The 26,487-nt window shown below is 35.6% G+C and overlaps 1 protein-coding gene across 1 annotated transcript; it reads right to left on the bottom strand.

Moving 5' to 3' along the window:
* Positions 1 to 17,785: 17,785 nt before the first annotated feature.
* On the bottom strand, positions 17,786 to 25,086 carry LOC126686752 (uncharacterized). Its single transcript, XM_050380978.2, has 4 exons — positions 24,683 to 25,086; positions 21,678 to 21,913; positions 20,452 to 21,265; positions 17,786 to 20,148 (listed from the first exon to the last, which is right to left on the bottom strand). The coding sequence occupies exons 2-4, from the start codon at positions 21,909 to 21,911 to the stop codon at positions 17,990 to 17,992; spliced, it is 3,207 nt and encodes a 1,068-aa protein (XP_050236935.1). The 5' UTR covers positions 21,912 to 21,913; positions 24,683 to 25,086; the 3' UTR covers positions 17,786 to 17,989.
* Positions 25,087 to 26,487: the final 1,401 nt, after the last annotated feature.

Here is a 26,487-nt window from a genome sequence, read left to right as displayed (position 1 = left end):
GATTTGCTGGATTTAATTTGATTGGCTAATTTAATGTGGTTATTCCTTTAGCCTGTTAATATTGGATTTTCATGCTTTTGGAAAGAAATAAACATTATCGACATACACATTACGCTGTTGATGAACATACAAGGAAAGAAATACTCTCAAACCTCGTTGACTTTAGCGTCTGGAACGCATTGCGTTTTGACCGTTGGTGTGGTCAGAATTAGTTCTCAGGAAAAAAAATGGAAGTTGTTTGTCTCGTCAATACGGTTCCACTGGTTTCAATCGGTGTCGATTCCGAGTTTAGGTGGACCCGAAATCCTATCTAGAAGTTGTTGGGTTCGCCGGTTGTGGGCTCATGGGCCCGATTTATATTACGGATTATGATTTTGGGCTTCTAGGCCTAAATTAAATTGGGACTAGCCCATTGAAGAAAAAAAATATTAAAGTACATAAAAAACCCCCAAATCTGGGCTCAAACAGGGCCTAATTCTGAGATCAAACGAGTCCGGAAACCTAAAAACAAGATCAAGTCGAGTCTGGGAAGATCTGGAAGCAATTTGGGGAAGCAGGGAAGGACATGAACTCGGTGCCGGTTGTAGTGTCGACGCCGCCAGTTCTTCATGGTGACGGCGGCAGCAGCAGCGGTTGCAGTGGTAGCGGCGGCGGTTCGGGCAGAGGCAGCAGTTTTCAGTTTCGTCTGTTTTCTCATCCGTTTTTCAAGCAAACACGCTAAAAAACGATATCAAACGCAGAGGAAAGAAATGAAGATATTCTGGAATTAATTTATGGCGATTAAATCGAAATCAACACACCCCAAACTACAGTTTTCAGACAGTTTTAATAATAAGGCGACCGACACACCAAGAACACAGAGAAAGAGACAGTTGATTCTAACATACTCCCTAAGTGTAAAAATTTAACAGATTCGAATTTAATTGAATAAAAACACTAGGACGGATATAAAACATGCTTTTTAATCCAATTTCATGGCAAAGACATTAAAACAGTAGTTATGGCAATTCTACAACAGTCATGACAAAACAACAAAGCTAGTCTAAACATGCATCTTAAACACAACGATTTTGCCAGTTATGATACAAAAGTGATGCAGAGAATAAAAGGGTCCTCATAAGTACTATTCTGATTCCTTGGCTTATTTACTGGCGAAGTGGACGTGGAATCCAACTTTGAATTGCGCGTAGTAGCTTCATACTTGATTGATTAAAAGGTTTAGCTTTGTTTTTAGACTGGAATTGAGTGCAATGATTCTGTGTGAGCAGGGGAGGTTCGACCAAATAGGTGTATTTCTAGGGTTTATGTATTTGATTTTTGTGCTTCTGGTCCGACTAAATTTTCTGACCCGGTGCTACGCTCCCTAAGGGTAGTAAATATAGAGGTGAGGAAAACCTAGGGTTAGATAGAGGTTGAGTTATGTCAGGATTGTGAAAGTACGTCAAGTAATAAGTCCTTTTAATGTTTGGATTAGTAAAAATACTATTTAATTAATTAAATTCGGATTATTTCTTTAGGGTTAAGTAAAGTGTGTCTAAAAGTTATTCTTGGTGCTTGAAAGTGCATAAAAAGTCTCCTAATATCCTATGAGTTTGGGTATGGTCAATTTCAGTCCGTCAAACTTGCAAATTGGCCCATAAACTTCTAAGATATTACAATTAGTCCTATTTATGAACTTAGACTACAATCTCTTTAGATTTTTACAGGCTATTCACGGCTAATTACGCTTTAACCCTTCAAGTTTTTAGCTATGCACTGATTACGCCTGCTTGGATTCCAACAAGTAAATCGATATCTCGTCAACCGGATAAATTTTTCTAGAAATCATCATTGAACGCTTCGGTCTTTTATCACTTTTTACCTGCACGAAAATAAATGTATGCAATAATCTAAAAAATTATAAATTGTTTATATGAATATTCTCCAAGCTTTATTCGAAAATTCTATAATTTTGTGCAAAATCTATGCTATACAAGTGCTCTTTAGAGTCAACTAATAAGTTGAGTTGACACAAAATGAGTTGCATTATTGGACTAATAGCAAAAATCCATTGGCTTAATTCACATTTTATTTAGCGCCAATCGGGACTTTCTGATATCTTCCAAAACTGGGGACGTGCTGATGTGGAGTTTGACTAGTTAGTAGCCAAGCAGGAGAAATTGATATATGCTCCCTCGATTTAGTTTGACAATTTAATTTTTAAAAATATTAAATTTCGTTTAATACTTTTATTTAAAATAAATTTTACTTTCAATTTTTTCATTTTATACAATTCAATATTTATTTTTAAAATATGATGTATTTAATATAACAAAAATTAAAACAACATTTATTATTCCTCCAAAAAAAACATTTATTATTAAATCCATTGAAATATTATGTACTTAAAATTATTTACTAAAATAAATCAGAAAAAAACAGTAAAATTGGAAATACTTTAATATATGTATAATATTCGACATCATTATATTTAAAATTAATTAGTTTGAAATTGAATTACATTAAGTTTTTAAACTTATCATATTAATAAAAATTCAAAAAGTTTACATATTTATCTATATATAAAAACATTAGCAAAATACATCACAAAAAAATTAAACATTTTATTTTTATGATATTTTTACACCAATCTATAAAAGGTCTAACCAATACTTTAACTAATAAAATTGGTCAAATCAATATATTTTTCTTTTGAACTAAAAAAATACAAAAGTAGTATTTTAATCGGGAAAAGAATATTAATTGGTATAATTCTAATTTAACTAATAATATTTGTACGTAGAGTAGAAACCAATACAAAATTCTTACATTATTTATAAAACAATCATATGAAAATGATTTTAAAATGTTTAGAAATTTATTTTAATTCTATTACTTAGAAGCTATGATGCAATTCATAAGAAATAGTTCTGAAGCTGTCATGAAATCATTATGAAGCTGTCTTATTCAGGGCGAGAGGTATGTGAATTTGATATGTTCGGTTTTAGGCAGACTTATATTAGCAGTTTTGTTTTTTGGATTTTTATGAATTATTTGCAATAATTATGATTCAATCCCTCAAATCTTTTGATATTGGTCGTCTATGAATTTCTCCTAACGGTCAAATAGCTCATCACCCACACGTATATCTTAGGAAATCATCACTAGACACCTCACTTTTTTATGGCATTATTACTGTTGGATTCCCCACTCTTGGCTTTTAAAAAATATGCTCTACGCATTTTGCTTCTTTGAGCAAAACATCTTAGTTGTTTTGAAGGCCAATCAATTGTCAAAAACTGCCCAATTAAATCTAACCCGTCTTCTGAAGCAATACCTCTCAGACGGTCCTAAGGCGATTCGACTGGTTTGCATGTTCGGTAATTATCCTATCTAATGTCTCGTGGGGGGGGGGGGGGGGGGGGGGGGGGGGGGGGGGACAATATCCCTTCAACTTCTGTGAAGGCCATTCGACCGATTCAAATGCCTAATGTAAACACCTATTTTCCGGACAGATAAAAAGTGATAAGGGACTGAAACGTCCAATGATGATTTTCAGAGAAATTTGTCCGGGTGACGAGCTAGCGGTTTGCATGTTTGAATTCAAGAGGGCTAAACCAATGGACAGTGAAGAACTTAGGGGCTTGAAGCATAATTAGCCGCAAATAACCCATAAAAATCCAAAGGGGTCACAATAAAAGTCTAAAAATTGGACTAATCACTATGCCTTAGAATTCTATGGCCAATTTTTAAGTTTGACGGACTAATTTGACCATACCCAAACCCTTGTGGCTCTGTAAGTCTTCTTTTTTTTAACAATTTTAGGCGCCAAAATAGCCTTTTAGCAACTTCCAGACACCAAAACAGGCATTCAGCCACTTTTTTGTATGCCATGTACTCATAAATACAAATTTAATAAATTAATTATTTATGATAGACGTTTAACCTCACTTAAATACTCACTTGCATACTTCTAACTCAATACAAACACTAACCTAAACCCAAACTCTAACCTACTTCTATAAACTCAACCTTAATTCACCTCACTATAGGGGAGAACTAGTACGTAAGAAATCAAAGACAAAACTGTGATAAGAATCGCATATTTAGCTATGAACTGCCATAATTTCTATGTTCTTTGTTTTTATCATGATACCCATGAAATCAACTTAGAAACATATTTTTAGGATGTTTTAACCAGTTTTAATCAATATATTTTGATTTCAAAACATTCCAGTATGTTTTCTTATGCATTTTGGTGTTTTTTGCACGTTAATTGATTGAAAACCGAACCAAACAACAAACTGACATGTACAAGATTTTGGTGGCTCCATCGCCACTTTAAAGTGGCACTGACACCACTTTTCTTGGAGTCGGCTCCAGAAGTCGCTCTTTAGCTCCATGCATCTTCGAATCTTCGATTCTTAATTGTAGCACTGTTTTTGTGTTACCGAGATCTTTTGAGCTCAAAATTTGGCCCCGTTTGAGCCCACAGTTTTGTATTTAGTTGTATAATTATATTATGTGTCTGAATGGTCCAGAACCAATTTGTATCGGGCTGAAAAGCCATTTTTATTTGCTGCCACATCATACGGGGCCTGATGTCCAAGCCTGCTAGAGACCAGCAACTTCTAAAAACGATTCCAGGTTTGATTGAACTCGGAATCTACCTTAGTTTGAATTGGTGGGCTTATATCTACAAGACGAAGAACTTCCGCGTTCTGACTGAATCCATATTCTAATCACACAGACAGTCACACGACAGACGAGTGCCCGACACTCTTGTACTTCGAGGTTCAAAAGTATTCTTATCCTCGCATGTATATAAATTGTCTGTGGCTACATTTGTATTGTTTAATGGGTTAATGTCAAAAAAAATCACGAACTTTACACGTTTTGTCATTTTAACGGTTTAAATTTTCTCATTTTCATGCACGAACTACCACTTTTTCTCAAATTCATGCACGGTGATGAGGTGGCACTCATTCATTGGTGTAAAATGATCTCCACCTCAGCGAATTACACCAATGGAACCGTGACACCTCAGCACCGTGTATGAATTTGAGAAAAAGTGGTAGTTCGTGCATGAAAATGAGAAAATTTAAACTTCGTGATTAAAATGAGAAAACGTGTAAAGTTGGTGAATTTTTATGACATTAACCCTTGTTTAATCGCTTTCCAAAGAATGTCCAGATCCAGATATTAACAAGCTTAATAAGTTAACCACGTTAACTTAGCTTCAAATCTAAAAAGTCTAGCAAATCACCAAGAAATCTTAGGACTACCATGAAAATATAAATAGTGGTTCTATAGGCATTCAAAATAACTTAATTAAAATCAATATACATATACATCCAGTTTAGGCTTTGTGCATGAAAAATGACCATAAACCACCTCTATCTACTACATGACAGAAACCCAGAATTAGATGTGTCACGATCCAAATTATTGAGCCGAGACCGGCGCTAGAGAATGGGAGTGGTAGCTCCAAAACCCGTAGCAAGCCTAAAATCAGAAAAACTTTTTTGTAAAATAATTATCACACGAAATTAAACATATAACATATATACAAATATATACACTAGTTGTCTGTCAAACATATGGGCACTAGCTTCCGTACCACGTACGTAGTGGCCCCACTATACTATACATATACTAGTGTATCTAATACATATCACCGGCAACCGGTGCCATGAACAAAACACAACAAACATAGCCTACAAAAAGGTATAAACAGGGACAACAAGTAAAACAACAAACTTATGCACTGCTGTCAAGGCCACGACTCTGTCAACTCGGGACTATACGAAAATCATGAGCTATACATGCGATTGACGACTTCCGAATCTAGCCAAGTCAAAACACTAAGCACCTGAAAATGTTTAAAAACAACGGGCCAGACTATGGTGAGTGAGATTACAAATTACTAACGGTATTATAAAAATAATAACGCATTTAAAATAATCATGTATACAATATACAATATAAGCCAAGTATTTGATCCGATCGAAACCCTAATCTTATAAAAAAAATTAAACTAGGAAATTCTTTGTCACGACCCAAATTATTGAGCCGAGACCGGCGCTAGGGAATGGGAGTGGTAGCTCCAAAACCCGTAGCAAGCCTAAAACCATTAATAATTTTTCGCATTTAAAAGTATAATATTGTATATAAAACATTTTCAGAAAACTCTTTTAAATAATATAATTATAGATATTAAAATATTATATCAGAGTTTACATTAAAATCAATCATTTGAATTCAATTCACAAATCTGCTACTGACTCCTATTGACTACTGCAGCTCTAGGACCTCATACTTGTGCAAGTCCAACGACTTCTAACACAATGAATATGGTTTGTCTGATCCGACTCCGACTACCTGCAAACATCAGAGTGAGGGGTCAGTATTTGGGAAAATACTGAGTGAGTTTGCAAGTTACTAACGGTATTATTAAATTTACAACATCGCATACTCAGAATATAATTCATGGCTTTTCATTTCATAACTATTGTACTTAACCTCATCCTCCTGACATCGATAGCGAAGCCAACCGATGTATCTTACATGTCTGACATCGATAGCGAAGCCAACCGATGTATCCTATATTCCTGACATCGATAGCAAAGCCAACCGATGTATCTCATACGTCTGACATCGATGGCAAAGCCAACCGATGTATCGGATATGTCTGACATCGATAGCAAAGCCAACCGATGTATCCGATTTAACTCACACAAACCAATCTAATATATATCATGCAGGTCATAAACATCACCACAAGGTTGATGTATCAAAGCAATCAAACATAACAAAAGCCCATACAAACAAATCATATAAATGCGATGTATAGATATCAACACTCACAATATATGAAAATAACTTTTATAATAATAATAATACGCGAAAGTAAATTGCCACTCACAGTGACCGCTATCCAAAACTGCACTATTATAATCCGCAAGCGTAAGCTCCATGCATTGTCCAATCACGTAAACACTTCGGCCCAATGGCTTGGTAGCTCGTCGATACGTCAGTTACTTAGTCGAGTTACTTGTACGTTTAATCCATAAACGTAGGCTTAATATCAAAACTCTAAGTTATAAACTTAGGTTAATATAATCGTAGTTCAAATACGACTCTTAACCTTGATCGTATTCTAATACTTAGTCGAGATACTTGTTATATCTCTTAATCGTATTCCAATAAGTATGATACCTTTAAACTTTAGGGTTTAGTTTCATTCCGCTGAAGTTTCAAGTAGTTTTCAGGACAATGCGCAGGTGCTGCCTGCGCACTGACACTGTTTAGTAAAACGACGATCTCTCCCAATTGAACCGTTGGATCGAGATAAAATTGGACAGAGGCGTTCCTAAGAGGCAAATCTATAAACTGACCGTAGGATTTATCAATCTGGCAACATTTAGGTAGTGTGCGAACGCACACCCCAAAATTCAAGGAGTGTGCGAACGCACACTCAATGTGTGCGAACGGACACCCTTGACAGCCCCCGGAAAAGTCATTTTCCGGGCGCTTCGCCGCTTTCCGGTACTCCCGACATGCTTCCGCTTCATTTTAACATATAACCCAATTCGAATCTCACCAAATACGACTATAGAAACGCGATTACAATTCGTTTAATTCGTTAAAACGATATAACCCTAATTTACTAATTCTCACAATAAAAACGTCAAGCTTACCTCAATTTGAAGCTTAACGATGATAGAGAATCGAATTCTTAATTCATTGGCGTGAGAATCACTCGATTTGGACGAGAAATGGCGAAACCGCGACGGATCGAAGTGATCGCCGTTTTCTTTCTTCGTCTGCTCCTGATCATTCTTTCTTTCCTTCTTCTTAAGAAACATATATATATATATATATATCTTGGCTAATTAGCCACTTTCGTCCTTCATTTCTTTAACTTAAACCAATTCTCTTTTAAACTTTCTAATTTAACCAAACGGCTAAATTATTCTTTTAACTCGATTACTTACGTATTATTTATATTTGTATAAATAATACTAATTCAACATTATTATTTTCCGTCAAAATCCTTTGATTACTAATCTCGAAGCTTAATTGGATAATTTACACTTTAGCCCTTAAACTTCTCAAAGTTGCAATTTAGCCCAAAACGCATCCGCGTCCAAATTTTAAAAGGTCTCCGATTGACCCGAAACTTTTACCACATATACTATACAACATTTCGCAGATCTAGGCAAAATAATTTCCCTTCGGAATTTATATGGCTAAATTACCACTTTAGTCCCTATACTTTATTTTGCAACTTTCTTAACATTCTTCCTTTTCTAATTCCAATTCCAACTTTAGAATTGGAATATAACGTTAAATTCTTTGCTATAATCTCTTTTAAACCGATCTACTAAAACTTATTTATCTTACTCTTATCGGAAGACTTTCCGATATTGCCACTCTGGTGACTCAAAACTGGACACGTGGCCCAATTAGATAATTAAATATTTTGGGGTATTACATTCTCCCCCCCTTATAAAAATTCGTCCTCGAATTTTCTTATTCTTTTCTTACTTTAATTCCATTTACCTCTAGAATTCTTATTCATCGTAGGAATACCGTGTTCGTCTTGCGACACTTGTTGGTGCATGAAATCATCATTTCAATTTCTGTACTTCTTACACTTTAACGTCAGTTATCACTGACAACCTTATCTTTGATCTTTTCTTATTTATTCTATAACACAATCCTTGTGTTTGTCCTTTATCTAACATTCATTGCTATAAACTTTTATAATTGTAATTGAACTTTCAGCTTCTTACTGATGTTCAATGATAACTCGTCTTAATGATATCTTATCATTAAAGATGATAATCTTCGTCACTAGGCTTTCTCGTTTAGATGATCTGTTAATTTTCTCTATTTGGTCGTTGCCACGACTTGATCTTGGTTTCCGATATCGTCTAATCTCATCATCATTCCTTGTTGAGTGATATGGACACTCAATAACTCGTGTTTCATTACTTACGTAGTCTTTCTTATATGGCTATTATCGTCGTCTGGTTGTTATCTATAGTAGCACTAGGAGCTTATTCTACTTTCTGTTATCTCCTTTTATCTCGTTACTTCATTTCTCGTATGCAAATTCTTTCGCTATCATCTCTAATCATGGTTATCCATGAGGTGAATCCTCAGGACGTATCCTTATGAGGTCTTCACTTTTCTTGTAAAACTTACTTAACCTTCTTCTTGCATCTATATATATCGCATACCTTTATATTCGTCTGCATATCCATTGATTTATTCCTTTTATGCATGACGTACTATTCTTTAAATCTCCCTGTCTCTTCTTACCTTACATCGACCTGTTTCATCAATCTGGTTTTCAGCCAGATAGGATGGTCATATTGATCGTTGAATCTTTATCGTAATAAGACAGCGCGTGACCAATACTCTGGTAAGCTTTCTTTGCTTATAAACCTCAAATGAAGGCCTTATTTCCTTTTTAATCATATACTTACATTAGAATGTGCTCTGATGACGTCGTTACTTACTTCAAACTTGACCCTTTTATTCATCATCCTTTTTCATTTCACCTACGCCTTTCTTTTCTCCGTCATTTCTTGACATTGTTAGTCTTTTGACCTTCAAAGATGCTTCTAGCATCTATTGTCATAAACTAACTCTTTCTTATATTTCTTCCTCCCAATTCTCAATCTTAATCTGACTCTTAGCTTCCAAATCATTTATCTTCATTATCACGTAGCGTTAAGCTTATTTCTCATTACTATTCGTAGTTTTGCTATTCCACTTATTATTCCTACTTTTGTCCATATCGTAGTTGTACTTCTTCGAAATTTTTCTTTGACTTTTTGCCCTTTGTCAACCATTAGGATTCATAGTCTAACTGCTATGATTCTATGGTATTTCTCTTGCGTTCCTTATTCACGCTCTTATCGTGTTTCTTGATCATTTTCTATTGTATTCTTTGCTTTCCTCTTTAGCGCATCTTGTACATCGCATACTATTTGCTTTTACTATCTACAACATCAATCATTTATAGAGAGTTGTGGTCTTCTTAGTCTGAATTTCCCGATGTAGTGCGTTCTCAATCGTATATATATTATCTTATCGTTCTTGTACTATCATCATGGTCGTCTATGAAGTCGACCATATAATGGTATCATCTCTATTGTATTTCGTATTATCGATATTTCTTGTTTCAATACTCTGAACGTCGATCACCAATTAAATAATGGGTCGCAGTTCTTTTTGCCAGAATTATCGACGTAATACACTCTCGATTACTTATCTATTGTACTGTTGTACCTTTATTGACATCTTAACTGTCAGTGGATCCGATCCTATATCTCTGTTATCTTTATCTTTCCTTGTTTCTATGTGTTTGTGACTACATAGATTTTCATTTCTCTAATTTCTTTATCAATTCTTCACGTGACTTTTCTCTTTTTCTTTTCCTCGATCATTCTTATCGAATTCCTTGCGTCATACGCAGGTTATCCATACTTTCCTTAACTCTGATTACTTTAACCGATTTCTTATTATCCATAATTTATTTTTGCATCCTTATACTTTATCATACATATCATGTACTTTTGGCACTCTCTTGACCATACGCAGAAAGTCAGTGGAATACAGTTCCACTGGTAGCATTCCTCATGAAAAGGAGCGCATTTGCCTCCCAACCTAATCCAGAGCCACTTGTGCCTGATTGCTGGCTATCTCTGCATCCTCCCTCAGATTGCGATATTTCCGTACATTGGACCAGAAATACTCGTTCCGGTACTTCTCGACATCGAACTCGTCTGATAACTCTTCTTTCCCGAAGTCCTCTTCTTGAGGATCTCTTTTTGGGAATGTATCAAACAAATTTGATCGTGCCTAATACATCTTAATCCTTTAAGGATCATAATCAATCTTCTAAACTGATCACATCACTCTTTATTTGATCTAACTTGCAGTCTAAGGTTAACACTTCACAAACATCCATTACGTTTGTACCTTTCACAACTTACTATTCCGCTTCATAACCGAAATCTTAAGGTGGAAGTTTCAACTCTCATTTCACCGATTACAGTTCTTGTTGTTTGTCTCTTAATCTAAGTACCTTGATCTTTTCCGATTATCCTTAACCGGAACTAATAGTTGAAAGAATTTTCTAAATCGGGTCACAAACTTAGTTTATGTTATGTGGTCTTTCACCGCTCTATCTGCATGTCGGAACTAATCATAGGTTGAACCTTTCATCGACATCTTGATCAACAATACTATTTGTCCTTCTTTCACTCGATGTATACGAACATCTTACTTTATTTCTCCCAGAGAATCTAGCATATCGCTTAATCCGTTAAACTCTTTTAGTCTTAACTTATGTATACCACTATCAACTCTCTATAGGTGTTCCCTTCTTCACGTTAATATTATCTTTGTCTCCATCGTCCTATTATTGATATTCAATTCCTTATATCAGTTGCTTTTACGGCTAACTGATTCATAATGACATTGGACTACTACGGCATTCCTGATGCCTGTATATTCCCCTTTATCTTGCTAGATTCCCGTTGACCTTCATCTCGTTTCTAGCCTTTACTGGCCAATTGGACTAGGTTGTATTCGCTTTCGTTACCTCGATTTTCTTCTCGCGCCTCATACACTTGCTATGCAACAGCGCGCGTTCGCGCAGTTCTTTATTCATAGTATGGCGAATACATGAAGGAATCCTGGTGAATTCCTTAAAATATAACACCTACTAGTCACCGCAGCTGACCGCTGTCCACGTAAGTTGGACTTTAGGAACGTCTCCTTCCCTTAGGCTTTCTGGAGCGAGGTCTCTTATTGCAAGTCTTCTGAGTGCTCTGACTCATTGTAGACTTAGCAAGTTATCAAACATATACTCGCGTTGTATATGTTATACGTATATTACTATCGTAGCTATAGCATCTATATTGACCGAATTCAAGAAAACCAGTGTTCCCTAGATTTTCTTGATTACGTATCGCATCTTAAGTCTTGCGAGCATTCCACTCACATGGACTTAATCAAACATCATCAGTATCAAATCACATCATACATGTTCTATACATTATTAATCGGATATAAATTATTATCCGAACACATATATTATTCTAGCTGTGTACTAGCCTGTTTAATCAAAGCTAAGTTCAATAACTAGAGGCACAAATCCTATGTTTTTTCAATTATACGTATTCATTCGTCTCATAGTCTTGACCGCAGCTTGCTCGCGAGCACCTCACTTCCATCACAGAGTTCTGGTCTAGGTATACTTATATAAAAACAAAATTTCTTGAAAACTCTTTCAAATAAAACGACTCATTTGAAAATTTCATTTAAATCTTAGCAAAATTGTGCACTAGGGTGATGACGTCTCTCATCCACAAAGAGTTGCCACATCTCACCTCTTCGTCTGAACATAATGCATATGATGCATGTCCTATTAATGCATGTATTGATGTATGTAGTGATGCATTTCTATCAATGTCGTGGCAATCATGTATTTCTATATCGGGTCTAGGCACAATTATGCTTTCAGAATCGTTAAACAAATAACTTTTAAAAGTTATAAACTTCGAGTTTTGTAAGTTCTCTAGACCTTTAAACTCTGCTTCTGGAAAGTTCCTTAACTTCTACAACTTTGCATTCCTTCTTCACATTCTTTCTGAAATTTCGATCGATCGAATCCAATAACATATCTTACTTTATATGATATTAAACACACATACATACATATCATCAAATTACAATTCTCTTAATATATTCTATTCATAGGAGGCAATACATCTCCTAGAAGCTTCATCTCAAATGCATATCATATATGCATGTCTCATCAAAACAATATATACGTATATATCTCGTATATACGTGTCACAAGAAACAAGTAAACATTTCACAAATCACTTATCATACTTATCTCAAATCAAATCACACTAACGACTTGGATCAGACAGACTCAACTCTATCGCTGCAGTAGTTCCTAGGTCATTTAACCGACAAAACACATATTAGCAGAGGTAACTGGACCAACTGCTCTGATACCACAATTGTCACGACCCAAATTATTGAGCCGAGACCGGCGCTAGGGAATGGGAGTGGTAGCTCCAAAACCCATAGCAAGCCTAAAACCATTAATAATTTTTCGCATTTAAAAGTATAATATTGTATATAAAACATTTTCAGAAAACTCTTTTAAATAATATAATTATAGATATTAAAATATTATATCAGAGTTTACATTAAAATCAATCATTTGAATTCAATTCACAAATCTGCTACTGACTCCTATTGACTACTGCAGCTCTAGGACCTCATACTTGTGCAAGTCCAACGACTTCTAACACAATGAATATGGTTTGTCTGATCCAACTCCGACTACCTGCAAACATCAGAGTGAGGGGTCAGTATTTGGGAAAATACTGAGTGAGTTTGCAAGTTACTAACGGTATTATTAAATTTACAACATCGCATACTCAGAATATAATTCATGGCTTTTCATTTCATAACTATTGTACTTAACCTCATCCTCCTGACATCGATAGCGAAGCCAACCGATGTATCTTACATGTCTGACATCGATAGCGAAGCCAACCGATGTATCCTATATTCCTGACATCGATAGCAAAGCCAACCGATGTATCTCATACGTCTGACATCGATAGCAAAGCCAACCGATGTATCGGATATGTCTGACATCGATAGCAAAGCCAACCGATGTATCCGATTTAACTCACACAAACCAATCTAATATATATCATGCAGGTCATAAACATCACCACAAGGTTGATGTATCAAAGCAATCAAACATAACAAAAGCCCATACAAACAAATCATATAAATGCGATGTATAGATATCAACATTCACAATATATGAAAATAACTTTTATAATAATAATAATACGCGAAAGTAAATTGCCACTCACAGTGACCGCTATCCAAAACTGCACTATTATAATCCGCAAGCGTAAGCTCCATGCATTGTCCAATCACGTAAACACTTCGGCCCAATGGCTTCGTAGCTCGTCGATACGTCAGTTACTTAGTCGAGTTACTTGTACGTTTAATCCATAAACGTAGGCTTAATATCAAAACTCTAAGTTATAAACTTAGGTTAATATAATCGTAGTTCAAATACGACTCTTAACCTTGATCGTATTCTAATACTTAGTCGAGATACTTGTTATATCTCTTAATCGTATTCCAATACGTATGATACCTTTAAACTTTAGGGTTTAGTTTCATTCCGCTGAAGTTTCAAGTAGTTTTCAGGACAATGCGCAGGTGCTGCCTGCGCACTGACACTGTTTAGTAAAACGACGATCTCTCCCAATTGAACCGTTGGATCGAGATAAAATTGGACAGAGGCGTTCCTAAGAGGCAAATCTATAAACTGACCGTAGGATTTCTCAATCTGGCAACATTTAGGTAGTGTGCGAACGCACACAATGAGTGTGCGAACGCACACCCCAAAATTCAAGGAGTGTGCGAACGCACACTCAATGTGTGCGAACGCACACCCTTGACAGCCCCCGGAAAAGTCATTTTCCGGGCGCTTCGCCTCTTTCCGGCACTCCCGACATGCTTCCGCTTCATTTTAACATATAACCCAATTCGAATCTCACCAAATACGACTATAGAAACGCGATTACAATTCGTTTAATTCGTTAAAACGATATAACCCTAATTTACTAATTCTCACAATAAAAACGTCAAGCTTACCTCGATTTGAAGCTTAACGATGATAGAGAATCGAATTCTTAATCCATTGGCGTGAGAATATCGATTTGGACGAGAAATGGCGAAACCGCGACGGATCGAAGTGATCGCCGTTTTCTTTCTTCGTCTGCTCCTGATCATTCTTTATTTCCTTCTTCTTAAGAAACATATATATATATATATATATGTATATATATATATATATATATATATATATATATATATATATATATATATATATATATATATATCTTGGCTAATTAGCCACTTTCGTCCTTCATTTCTTTAACTTAAACCAATTCTCTTTTAAACTTTCTAATTTAACCAAACGGCTAAATTATTCTTTTAACTCGATTACTTACGTATTATTTATATTTGTATAAATAATACTAATTCAACATTATTATTTTCCGTCAAAATCCTTTGATTACTAATCTCGAAGCTTAATTGGATAATTTACACTTTAGCCCTTAAACTTCTCAAAGTTGCAATTTAGCCCAAAACGTATCCGCGTCCAGATTTTAAAAGGTCTCCGATTGACCCGAAACTTTTACCACATATACTATACAACATTTCGCAGATCTAGGCAAAATAATTTCCCTTCGGAATTTATATGGCTAAATTACCACTTTAGTCCCTATACTTTATTTTGCAACTTTCTTAACATTCTTTCTTTTCTAATTCCAATTCCAACTTTAGAATTGGAATATAACGTTAAATTCTTTGCTATAATCTCTTTTAAACCGATCTACTAAAACTTATTTATCTTACTCTTATCGGAAGACTTTCCGATATTGCCACTCTGGTGACTCAAAACTGGACACGTGGCCCAATTAGATAATTAAATATTTAGGGGTATTACATTCTTAGTATTCATAACAAATACGATCAATTAATCTTGATGGTAGGTTATGGGATAGTTCAACCATGTCAACCACCATCTAGTCGGGCATCAAGATAGTTTAACCATTATGCCATATACCATCTTAAGTCCAACAATACAGCGGAGTCCCGGGATAATTCAACCATGGCGATTCACTAGATACAAGCCGCGGGATAGTTCAACCATGCTGACCTCGTATCGCATTCACAAATAAGTTAGTCTTATTCTACTTGCTAAGACTTATCCGAAACTAGTGATCATACAGTCTATTGACACCCAATAGGTAGTTGTTCCCTCGGATCGAACACCAGATTCTTATACTTTAAACAATCAAGTAACGATACATTATGCAATTCAAATCATATAATATGCGATGTATGCGACAATACTATTTATAATATCTAAAATAGCTTTTATGAATAATGCACGAAAGTAAAATGTTACTCACTTGGACCACTATCCAATCTACAATGTACTTGATATGCTGATCAAACTCGGCTAATCCCAATACGCCTACCTCGTAGCTTTCCGATACGTCTGTTATATGTTCAAATCAAATACACGTTTAGTATATAAACGTGAACCTTGTAAACCTAAAACCCTAGGTTATAGATTTTGGTATTTCCATTTTATTTTTAAAACGATACGTAACTTGTTAAGTACGAACCAATATTTTATGCACGTTTAATACCCTTCGAGGTATTCTATTAACCGATTAAACTTCGTTCGGAACATCTAGTTGAAACCTAATACGAATCGTCAAGTTCGACGATCGTTTCTTACGTTTTCGGAGTCCACGGACGTGTCCGGGTTGGGGTATGTCGTGTCGGACCTCGACACGACAAGTAGGGGTCATCGGTGGCTAGGCACACTCTCTCACGTCGTGAGAGAGGGTCTCACGACATGAGAGGCTGTCTCGCGTCGCGAGACTTGGCCTCACATCGCGTGACAATGTCTCACGACGTGCGGAAACATAATCAGCCCCTCACATCACAATTTTCACACCAAATCTTGTCCAAAACCATCCCGACATGCGTAAGCACGTATATACCTCAAAACCCAACTCCGAAACGATCAAAAACAATGATTTTAACGTGTTTTACGTAAGTTCGATCCATACCGTAACGGCATAACAGAAACAGTCCTAAAACCTTCAAAATCCTAAGCCAACATCTCAATCATACCTTGTCTCGAAGCTCGGGGAAGGTAGAGGATTGAATTTCGGAGAGATTGACACCAAGAACGCGGGATTCGCATGAGAAACGGCGAAACCCTATCGATCGCAAGTTCTTCATCAGAAACCCTCACATGCAAGTTTCTTTCTTCTTGTTCTAGTTTATGATTCATATGGTTAACCTTATATATCATGGTTAAATTTCCACTTTAATCCTTCATTTCATTAACTTAAACCATTTCTCTTTCAAACTTATCCTTTTAACCAAACGTTAATTATTCATTTTAACTCATCCAAATAAATAATACTAATCCAAAATCACCAATTTCCGTCGATAATATTTTAATTGCAATTCCGGAGATTTAACTTATTATTTACCAAATTGGGATCTAAACTTTATTTTTTTTATAACTTTTCTTACCGTTCCTTTTTGTCCCAAATTTATTTCTTAAATGTATTCTAATATCAAACTTTCCGTATTAGAATTCTTAAAACTGACTTACTCGGGACTTACCTATCCAATCACTTCGATATTTTTTGTCCTATTAGCTCGGGTTATCAGAAGAAAAAAAAAAGATAAATTGCCAATTCCAGCAACGCCAAACGCACGGGGTATTACATTCTTCCTGCCTTACAAAAATTCGTCCTTGAATTCTGGGCCGTTACAATACAGAATATGATTCTCATTCTATCACAATTCTTATTCTAAGACATATGGCATCGAACGTGCCTTAAATAGCAGTGAACAATTCAGTCATTCCTTCTAGTAGAACCTCTTTCGGAGTTCGAACTAAACTTACAAAAAAAAAAAAGATCAATTGCTCATCAAACTAGATGAAAAGGTTAAATGACAAATTAAATAAACTTGTTTTCCAACAAAAAGTAAATGCTGAGGACAAGAAACTGTTGCCGAAGATTACCCAGATTGCAACCATAATTTAGTTTCAGCCTTAACCTCATTGGGAAAAGACGGCCGCTTGGACAAGAGTGGATGAAGACATGCAATGCTGTAAAACCAAAGTGCATACACAACCCAAAGTAATGCTATATCAAGGAAAAAATCATGCAACATTATTTATCAATAATACAAACACAGCTTATGGAGGGGACCCAAATTATGGACTACCAAATGTACAAAGAATCCCCAAATGCCTCGCAACCTCAGAAGTTAATCCGTCCACTTCCCTCTGTTACAGAAATAACCGACAAACCAAAGCCTCTTGCGATTATTAACTTAAAGGGAGAGCAGGAGGATTACCGGGAGGACATCTCTGTCGGCGAGGGCGTCTAGGTGTTTTCCCCCACCCTGTTAGGCTTATGTCCTCCAGTCCCACTTCAACGTTATTAAGCTGCTGTACTAGGGGAGTACAAGGTGGGGTTGCTATCACTACAGGAGGCGAGCTAATTACGGAGCGCCTCCGCCCTCTCCCACAACCGTTTCTTGTAGAGTTCCTTCTCGTTAATCCCGACTGCCACAATTGGCCTGTTGCTCTCATCAGCCCTCCAAATGTCTGAAGATCTTCTGTAACCTCGTGCCTTGATAAGGAAGCAAGGCCGGGAAGGATGTCCCTTTGGAAGTCCCTTCGCTGCCTGCCTCTTCTTGCCTGCCCTCTTCGGGCTCTAGTTGGTAATGAAGCTGTTGCTGTTTCTTCTAGTTTAAAATTCTCCGGAACCAAAGGCTTTGGCATATAATCTTCTTCCTTGGTCTCCGCCAATTTCAAAATCATAGACTCAAAGTAATCTTCTGATAATGACCCATCATCTTCTTTACCATCCTCAGTTACCAAAGCAGCACATTTGCTCTCAATATCCTCTCCAAAAGTAGAAGCAATATCCACAAACCAATGAAGAGGGTCTGTCATTGATGGATTTCCGACAGCATCATCTTGTTGTCTGCGGTATCTGGTTATAGAAATGGAAACTATTGCCTCTGCTGCTATTCTGGCAAAATCATCGGGTGGGCTTTCAGCTCTGCACTCTGATAATTGTGTAGGAACTCCATCAGCCTTTTCACCTCCAGGAATGACATCCTCTTCAGTTTCAGGAACTGCAGGAGCTTCCAAATCTATCCCGGAAATATACCTCACATTAGAGCCTGGGATACAAGGCATTAAAGAACCTTCATCCTCAGTTATACAGGAGTTCAAATCAAAATGTTGTCGGACTCTTCCTTTTTCAATTACCACCTCCTCGGCTGCAGCATCTTCACTACAGTCTGAAATTGCCGGTTCACAAGGTAAGTTAATATCAAAAACCCTACTTTTCCTGTTATTTTCTACATCTTGAGATGGCTGACATAGAGACACAGAAGGAGAGGTAAATGAAGAAGGCTCCATCTTTGAAATTTGCGGCTTTTCAAAAATAGGAAAGCCAAGAATTTTTCTGCAACTTGGATAGTCTCTTATTTCGGTCCTACTACCTTCAACAACAATGGGACAAGTTGATTTCATACCCTGAACAACTACTTTATTAAGAACTCTTCCAGCATCATTTTCATTAGACAGTAAATTTAGAGAAGATTCCGTGTCACTCGAGCACAGTGTATTCAAATCCACACCTGTATTTGTAGCCTCATCTTTACGATTTGGCTTGGCTCTTAGCCAGGCCAAAGTGACAACAGGATCCTCCTGGTTTCTTTCTAAATCAATGATCTCAGGCCCTTGCTGGGAAGACATGTTGACTGAGCGGCCATTTGGAACCGCTCCATTCAAGTGCATATCTTTTGCGGACCTCAATTCAATACAATTTGAACTCTTGTAGAGATTCACTGAATTATGACCAGTGAAATGTGCAGGGGATGCACTACTGCAGTGCAAATTATTACAGTTGCCTGCAGGAAACTGAACCAGTAGTTCCTTGGACCCTGACGAGGACCCATGGTAAAATCCATTTCGGCCAGGCATTTCAGTTCCATTTCTCAGGTTAGATGCAGAGCTGGTTGAGTAATTCCACCGATCTCCCAAAACACAATGACTCTGAGTCGATGACTGAGAACTCCTACTCAAGGTCCCAGATGAGTTCAAGTATGGGTGCATTTGAACTGGTATCGACTTCTGGCTAAAGCTTCCACTAAGCTTTTCAAAAGATGAAATAGAGCGTGACCATGACTTACTCAAATCAGAAGGATCAGTTGCATATTGATTGGGGGTATTGGAAGCAACAACTGATACTTGATGGTTATTGTCAGAGATCTCATTATTTCTGTCAGAAATTTCTGAACCATTAAACATTCTCCCTCTCAATGGATCTACCTTGCTTTGACCAGAAAGAAAAAGAGATGCAGTTTCGTTAGTTTTATTAAACAGAATTGGTATTTGCTGGGAAGATGAAGGCACCATTTCTGGCTGACGACCTTGAGAAATAGAATTCAAATTATTTTTACTGTGCCCTGCAACAAGAGAGAGCATCATATGAGGACACCAAGAACCAAAGGGTACACAATCCTAGAGGGAAATGCCTCAATTTTTTAAACTTAAGAAAAGGAAAAATAACAGCAGATATGTAATTCCACAAAGTGTATCAAAACAGTCATATATGGTCAATGGATGGTCTACCAGTAAAATGGTTTGTTAAGGAACAAACTCTTCCTCAAGATGACATTTATTATTTGCTGAGCTAACTGAAAGGACATAATTTGTATAATGAAGAATTGAAACAAAGAAACCAAAGGGCAAATTCAAAAAGACCATACCTGAGTTAAGCATCTGGGGAAACCACAATTTCTCTACATTATTTTGCGGAGGCAGAGTACTAAGATTTCCATTATTTTTCACATGGTGAGAGTTCCACGAAATTTCTTGGGGGAATCCATGAAACTGTGACTTCAACTTAGCAGCCAGTTCATGCTCTTGAGAATCGCAATGGGAGGAAGTACAGGCTAGAAGATCATTTGCAGATGCATTTGTATCTTCAAGATCAATAGGCTCATTTAAGTCGGCCAGATTATTTTTTTTCTTAAAGAATGACTCCGACTGCAATGCATCTCTGTGGCAATTATTTTTTCCAACTGTTCCAGTAAACAGACTATTTGCACTCTCATGTGCAGCTTTATGATTCTTATTTGGAAAATAACCAGAAACACCACATGCGTTATCATCCTTCTGTCGTTCACCTTCCTCGGTATCTATGTAATCATCAGCTGGAAGTTGGAGATCAAACATCTTTCTCCTCACTTTTGTGGGTCTGGACTCCAATATCTCTACATCTTTTGACGTACCGCCAGTTTGAGATAGCAATGGGCTAGCTTGTGCACTGCTTCCTTTCATAGAGCTCAGTGGAGAATGCATATCTTCAATGCCTGATGTAGATGGTCCGGTGTACGTACAGTTTCCCAATGGAAAGCTAGGGAGATGCCATTTCCGAGCATCTTCAGATGTCACTTGAGATGCTAAAGGGCTTGAAGACAATGATGTCTCAACAGGCATCCTATTTTTATATAATTCTTTCCTTTTAGCTTCATCCATCAAGTCCCTCTGTATTCTGTACAGGCGGTGAAGTTCACACAGCTAAATGGAAAAGAGTAAAAGAAAAAAGAGACATTCAGTTGTCTAGTAAGCAAAGAGAAGAAATATTGAGAATCACTGAAGTTGACTTGGACTGAATGATATAAGATAAAACAATTATTTTTTAGTTTATCATATAATTATTTAATTATGTTTTGTTTAAAAATAAGTCATTTCATATTATAAATTATTAATTAAAATAAAAAATTGAGTGGATTCTCATTCTCATCCCACATTAATTTACTGAACCAAAAGAACATATGAAATATAAACATTCTCATCCCCAACATTCAACCAAACACATCCTAAGATAGAGGAAATCTAAATTCAGATTGCAGATAACATTAATTGTGCTCATCACAAAACTACATATAACATTTCATTTATCAGAAAAGGTTTCTGAGACCAAAAGTACCTGATTCTTAAATATGGCCTCATGCTCCAGCATTGTTCGCTTTACAACATCCTTGTCGTACCCCGGATACACATCTGCAATGGACCTTGGCAAGTAACCATTGTAGTACTGCCCATTGGTGAATGTTCTATCTCCATAATATAGAGGCCAGCTACAACTGTTAGAATCCTCATTAAGATCTCTCATTGAGAAATATCCTGGAAAGAAGCTTTCACACTGCGCTTTTGTTCCCATTCCTGGTAAGCGGTAGTGAAAACATGGAAGTATTAAAAAAAATTGATATGATAGACTTCGTTGTAACATGAAGAGAATTTCATTAGAACAAGTGTTTATGAGTTTATAGTGGACAGCAAAATGACATGATTTGTACTTTGTTAGATAAGTATCATCCTTGAACCGCCGCGACCATATAGAAACTAAGAAATAACAAATTGCTAAGAGTCCACTACTTCAAAGATCCTTGTCGCTCCATAGAGAGAGAAACAACAATTACAAGCTTGCCCACAAGTATATTAGTGCATCCAAATCACTATCAAAAAATAATAGCATATCTGAGAGATGCAAAAACATAGATTAAAAAGCCATGATGCCTGAGTGACGAGAAAATTTTAGCATTGACATGTTCTAACACGTATAGTATGGCCACACAAGAAAACTGAAACGAGAATTTAATCAAAGAAGCACTTGAATAGAAAAAAAAAACAAAGAGAATACACTTCAAACATCATGTTGATTACTTGATTTGATAAAGGCCTTCTCTATATCTATTTTTTTTTTTTAGGAAAATTTTCATAACGATTCTTATGCTTAATGTGTAACACCTCGTGTTTCATTATCGGTTTCATCTATCATCATCAATATCTCTTCTATACTATAACTGCATTACCAAAAAAATGGGCTGAAAATCAATTGTATGGAATAAGCAAACTGCTTGATAACAAGAGCTTGGAGGAAAATAAGGTGTGATCACGAGACAGTCCGGGCTACCAGCAAAGACCACTTATGAAATTTGTGCTGTGAACAAAATGATCCAAGTTTCTATTGGTTTCACTGTTTTAGAAGAAGGGACTAGCATTTCAGATACTGACATAGTAGGAACCCGAAATCCTTAGTTTACATATAATCTGCACATGCAGTTTCAAATTTCATGTCTGTATATCCACAACCTAGAAGACTTGCAAGAAAAACAATGCAAGTAACCATAAATAGACCGTAAACTATCTTAATGCCAACTTTAGGTACTGAATCAACAAGCACTGACTTTTACTAAGTTTGATGCATGCTGGAATCAGAAGATCAACACTTGTAAGAACATGAACATGGAATCACACACATGTCGAACAACATTTTCCAGCTTTTTTAGGCTGAAAAGCTCCAAACTTTTCTTGTCTCACCGTCTAAACAGCATAATTAAGGATCACCCAACAGCAGAAACTACCAGATTCGGTGCTTAAATAGCCAATGAAGTCACAGATGCAGTAACTAAATAAGGAAAAGATTCCAAAGAAGGTATAAAACAACATGTATAAAAGCAATCATAGGCCCCACACCTAGGATAAAAAAGAAAGTTAAAAATTATAAAATCTAGATAAGGAAGATGTTAAGGAAAGTTAATAAGTTTGCAAAGAATTTTCAAAACAAGGATGACTATCCTTAAAAGCATATATATCGTAGACAACCAAATATTGGTTGTAAGTTGATTTGGTTTGAGTATTGTTTAATATAAATATGAGCTAAAAAGTTAAAGATAGCAGTATCTCAGAGATTTTCAGGATTGATTTCAATTTCCATATGTGGTTTGATGTAAATGAAGAAAATTTGCACACGCCATAGTTACCCTTATAGTCATAGTATTAGATAGGGACTCTAGGACCTCTAAAAATTCCTTACTAAAGGATATCTGTTTAATTCACTTCAAACTTGAAATCAAGGCTAAAAACGTCATTAATCGGCAATCTTTTTCCATGAAATCACCTCATTATCCAATAGGGAAGTCCTGACTTGAGGATTCCAAAATAGTCACATAACTGATGTAAAACATTGCATCCAAAGAAACGGAGATACAATGCCAAAATTACCATAGAGGTTTTAAGTTCCATAATGATTGCTTCAACTAAGGCTAGCCACTAGCTAGCTGAGGAGCTATCCCAAAATAGCATGAGCAACAAGAACTCTTGCTTCAGATGGCGAGATGGTAGCTTGCTTATAAATTATAGATTTCATCACATTCTTAGCTGAGAACACAAGTCATCAACATCTTTCCTGGAAATCCAAATCTTCTGATGACATAAATGACCACATTAACCGTCATGCACCCATTAGTTATAAGAAAGCTGAACGAGACTTAAACCTCCAACCAGATAACCAGAAATCATCATCACAAGTCTCCTAAGAGATTGAACTCTTCTACCGATGTTCAATTCCAACAAAACAAAAGAAATGAACTCTTTTCCCAGCCTCTCAAAGCTAAAAAAATTGAACCAACGTTCCAGTTAATTGCATTGTCAGAATGTCATTCTCGAACACTAGAAACTTCAGAATACACTAATTAAATATAGAACAAGTCTCAATCATTTCATTGCCATACAAAGACATTCTAATTGTTCCAAAGAAATAGCAGACGAATCTCTTGCAGTAATGCCCCACATACTGGAAATTTAGGAAACTCTATAAATAACTATCAATGAGAAACTCAAAGTATAAGTCCTTGTTGGTTATTCTAATGGCTAACTAGAAAGGAATTATCAATTAGTCATAGAATTACTTGCCACTACAATCTGAACTAAGCTATCATACTAAATTCTGAGCTGAATCACTTATCAAATTAAACCCCAAGTACTGAAATAAATCAAACTCAAAGTAGAATTTAAGCATTGAACAACTCAACCAATTAAGTAAAAACTTAAACACCCAATTAAGCAGATGATCAAAAATATAACAGATCAAATTAGCCACAGAACTAAATTACAAATAACTCCAAAATCAAGTTGAATTAAAAGATTTACCTCAGACCCACATCCTCTTATCCCTTCCTCCGAAGAATCCTCAAATGGATTCAATAATTCATTCATTCATTAAAATAGTTAGCATCTACATCATAACCCACAAACTAAAATTACACAAAGGAATAGAATTGAAGTTAAAAAAAACAAATGGGTACGAGTGAAACTTCAGATTATAGATCGTCCGTTGAAGAATTGAAGAAAAAGAAGAGAAAAAAAAGGAGATTTCGATCTGCTGGGGCCACTGCTACTGCTAAACTTTCTCTCTCAACAAACAAAAATTAAAAGGAAAAAAAAAGAATATGGGATTTAAATTGATTTAAAATAATTAGTAATAATAATATAGTTTGATGTAAGAGAGAGAGAGAGAGAGAGATCCCAGATAAGAAAATCTTTACACAAACAAACGACCTTCTAAGAACAGTGACATGAAATTTGTCAACATCCGGTCTCTTTTTATTCTTTTTTATTTTTCTTTTTTTGGGGTTTTAACCACATTTTTTAGGACTTGTTTTTTTCTACATTCTCTCCAACTTTTTTTTAAGTTGTAGTACTCTTTTTTTTTTATTAGTTATTAGTTTCAACTCAAACCGTATAAATGTTAGGCAGCATTTCTGTTAGATTGTGAGTTCGATTTCTTTAAAAGGCATTCATTCTTTTCTGATTATATAAAAAAATATATTCTATTGATATTGTAATTTTATATGTTCGTGAAGTATTATTGTAAATTTATGAGAGTTTTTTTTGAGAAAAAGTTTACAAGAGTTAATTCTAAGGAACTATAAACTATTTAATTTTTTTCACTTTTTAATGATCTCTTAGTATTAATGTTTTTAATGATATTAAGTCAAACAATATGTAAATAAATTATTTAGAGAATCTCAACTAGTTTTAATAATTACTACAATATTCTACTTAAAAAGTAAATAACTAATGGATGGAAAATATGTGTAGATCTTATTCTAGTTAATATATTATAAAAATATAATTAATAATATGAAACTAAAGAAATAAAGAAAGAGGTTTTAGAGTATGAAATTTATAGTTTGAATTTCTGATAAACAAATCCAACTTTTATGCAGTCTAAAGTGGAAAGATAATCTATAATATCACTTTAATTTTTGTAATTTACAAATAATTTATGGACAATTTGATGACTGGCCTGCATAGGCTTACCAACTAACTTGACACAAACAACCTTATAGAAAGTTAACAACACCCATAAGCTTGATTAAGGTTGGAAATAATTAAAAAATTAAATAAAATGAGTAATTAACTACATTTCTATAAAAAGCAGTATTGAAATGAGGGCTAAATCTAATACAGCAGACAAAAAGTGGGTCCCCATGATTACTGTGGGAAGAATGAGATTTATGGTCACACTAATAAATGCCCATCTGGGTTTACTTTATTTACAATATTAACCCTTTTTATTCCATTGGTTCATCTTCCTCAGCTGATTTGTTTTAATTAATACATTCAGAAGCTGGCCATGTGGCATCTCCTTTCAGCAATATCAAAAAAAAAATTATTGCATGCAACCGTTGCGGCATGTCATTCATGCAACAAACCAATTGTTCATTAGCCATGTGGAAAAAATTATAATAAAAAATTAAGTAATAAATAAAAGATTCCCTATCGCAAATCTTCATTGGCTTGTTGTAATTATAACATGGCACATCTAATGCATGGGATAAACACTCATATCAAAGATCTCAATCAGAATGTTGAAGTAGAATTTTATTTAATGAGAAAATCTTAATTCACATTAAGTTAACTAAACATAATTACTACTTATTTTAATGTTA

Source organism: Mercurialis annua, linkage group LG6, assembly GCF_937616625.2.
Source record: "Mercurialis annua linkage group LG6, ddMerAnnu1.2, whole genome shotgun sequence".
In the NCBI taxonomy this organism is placed as follows: domain Eukaryota; kingdom Viridiplantae; phylum Streptophyta; class Magnoliopsida; order Malpighiales; family Euphorbiaceae; genus Mercurialis; species Mercurialis annua.
This window is presented reverse-complemented; position numbering and strand designations above follow the sequence as displayed.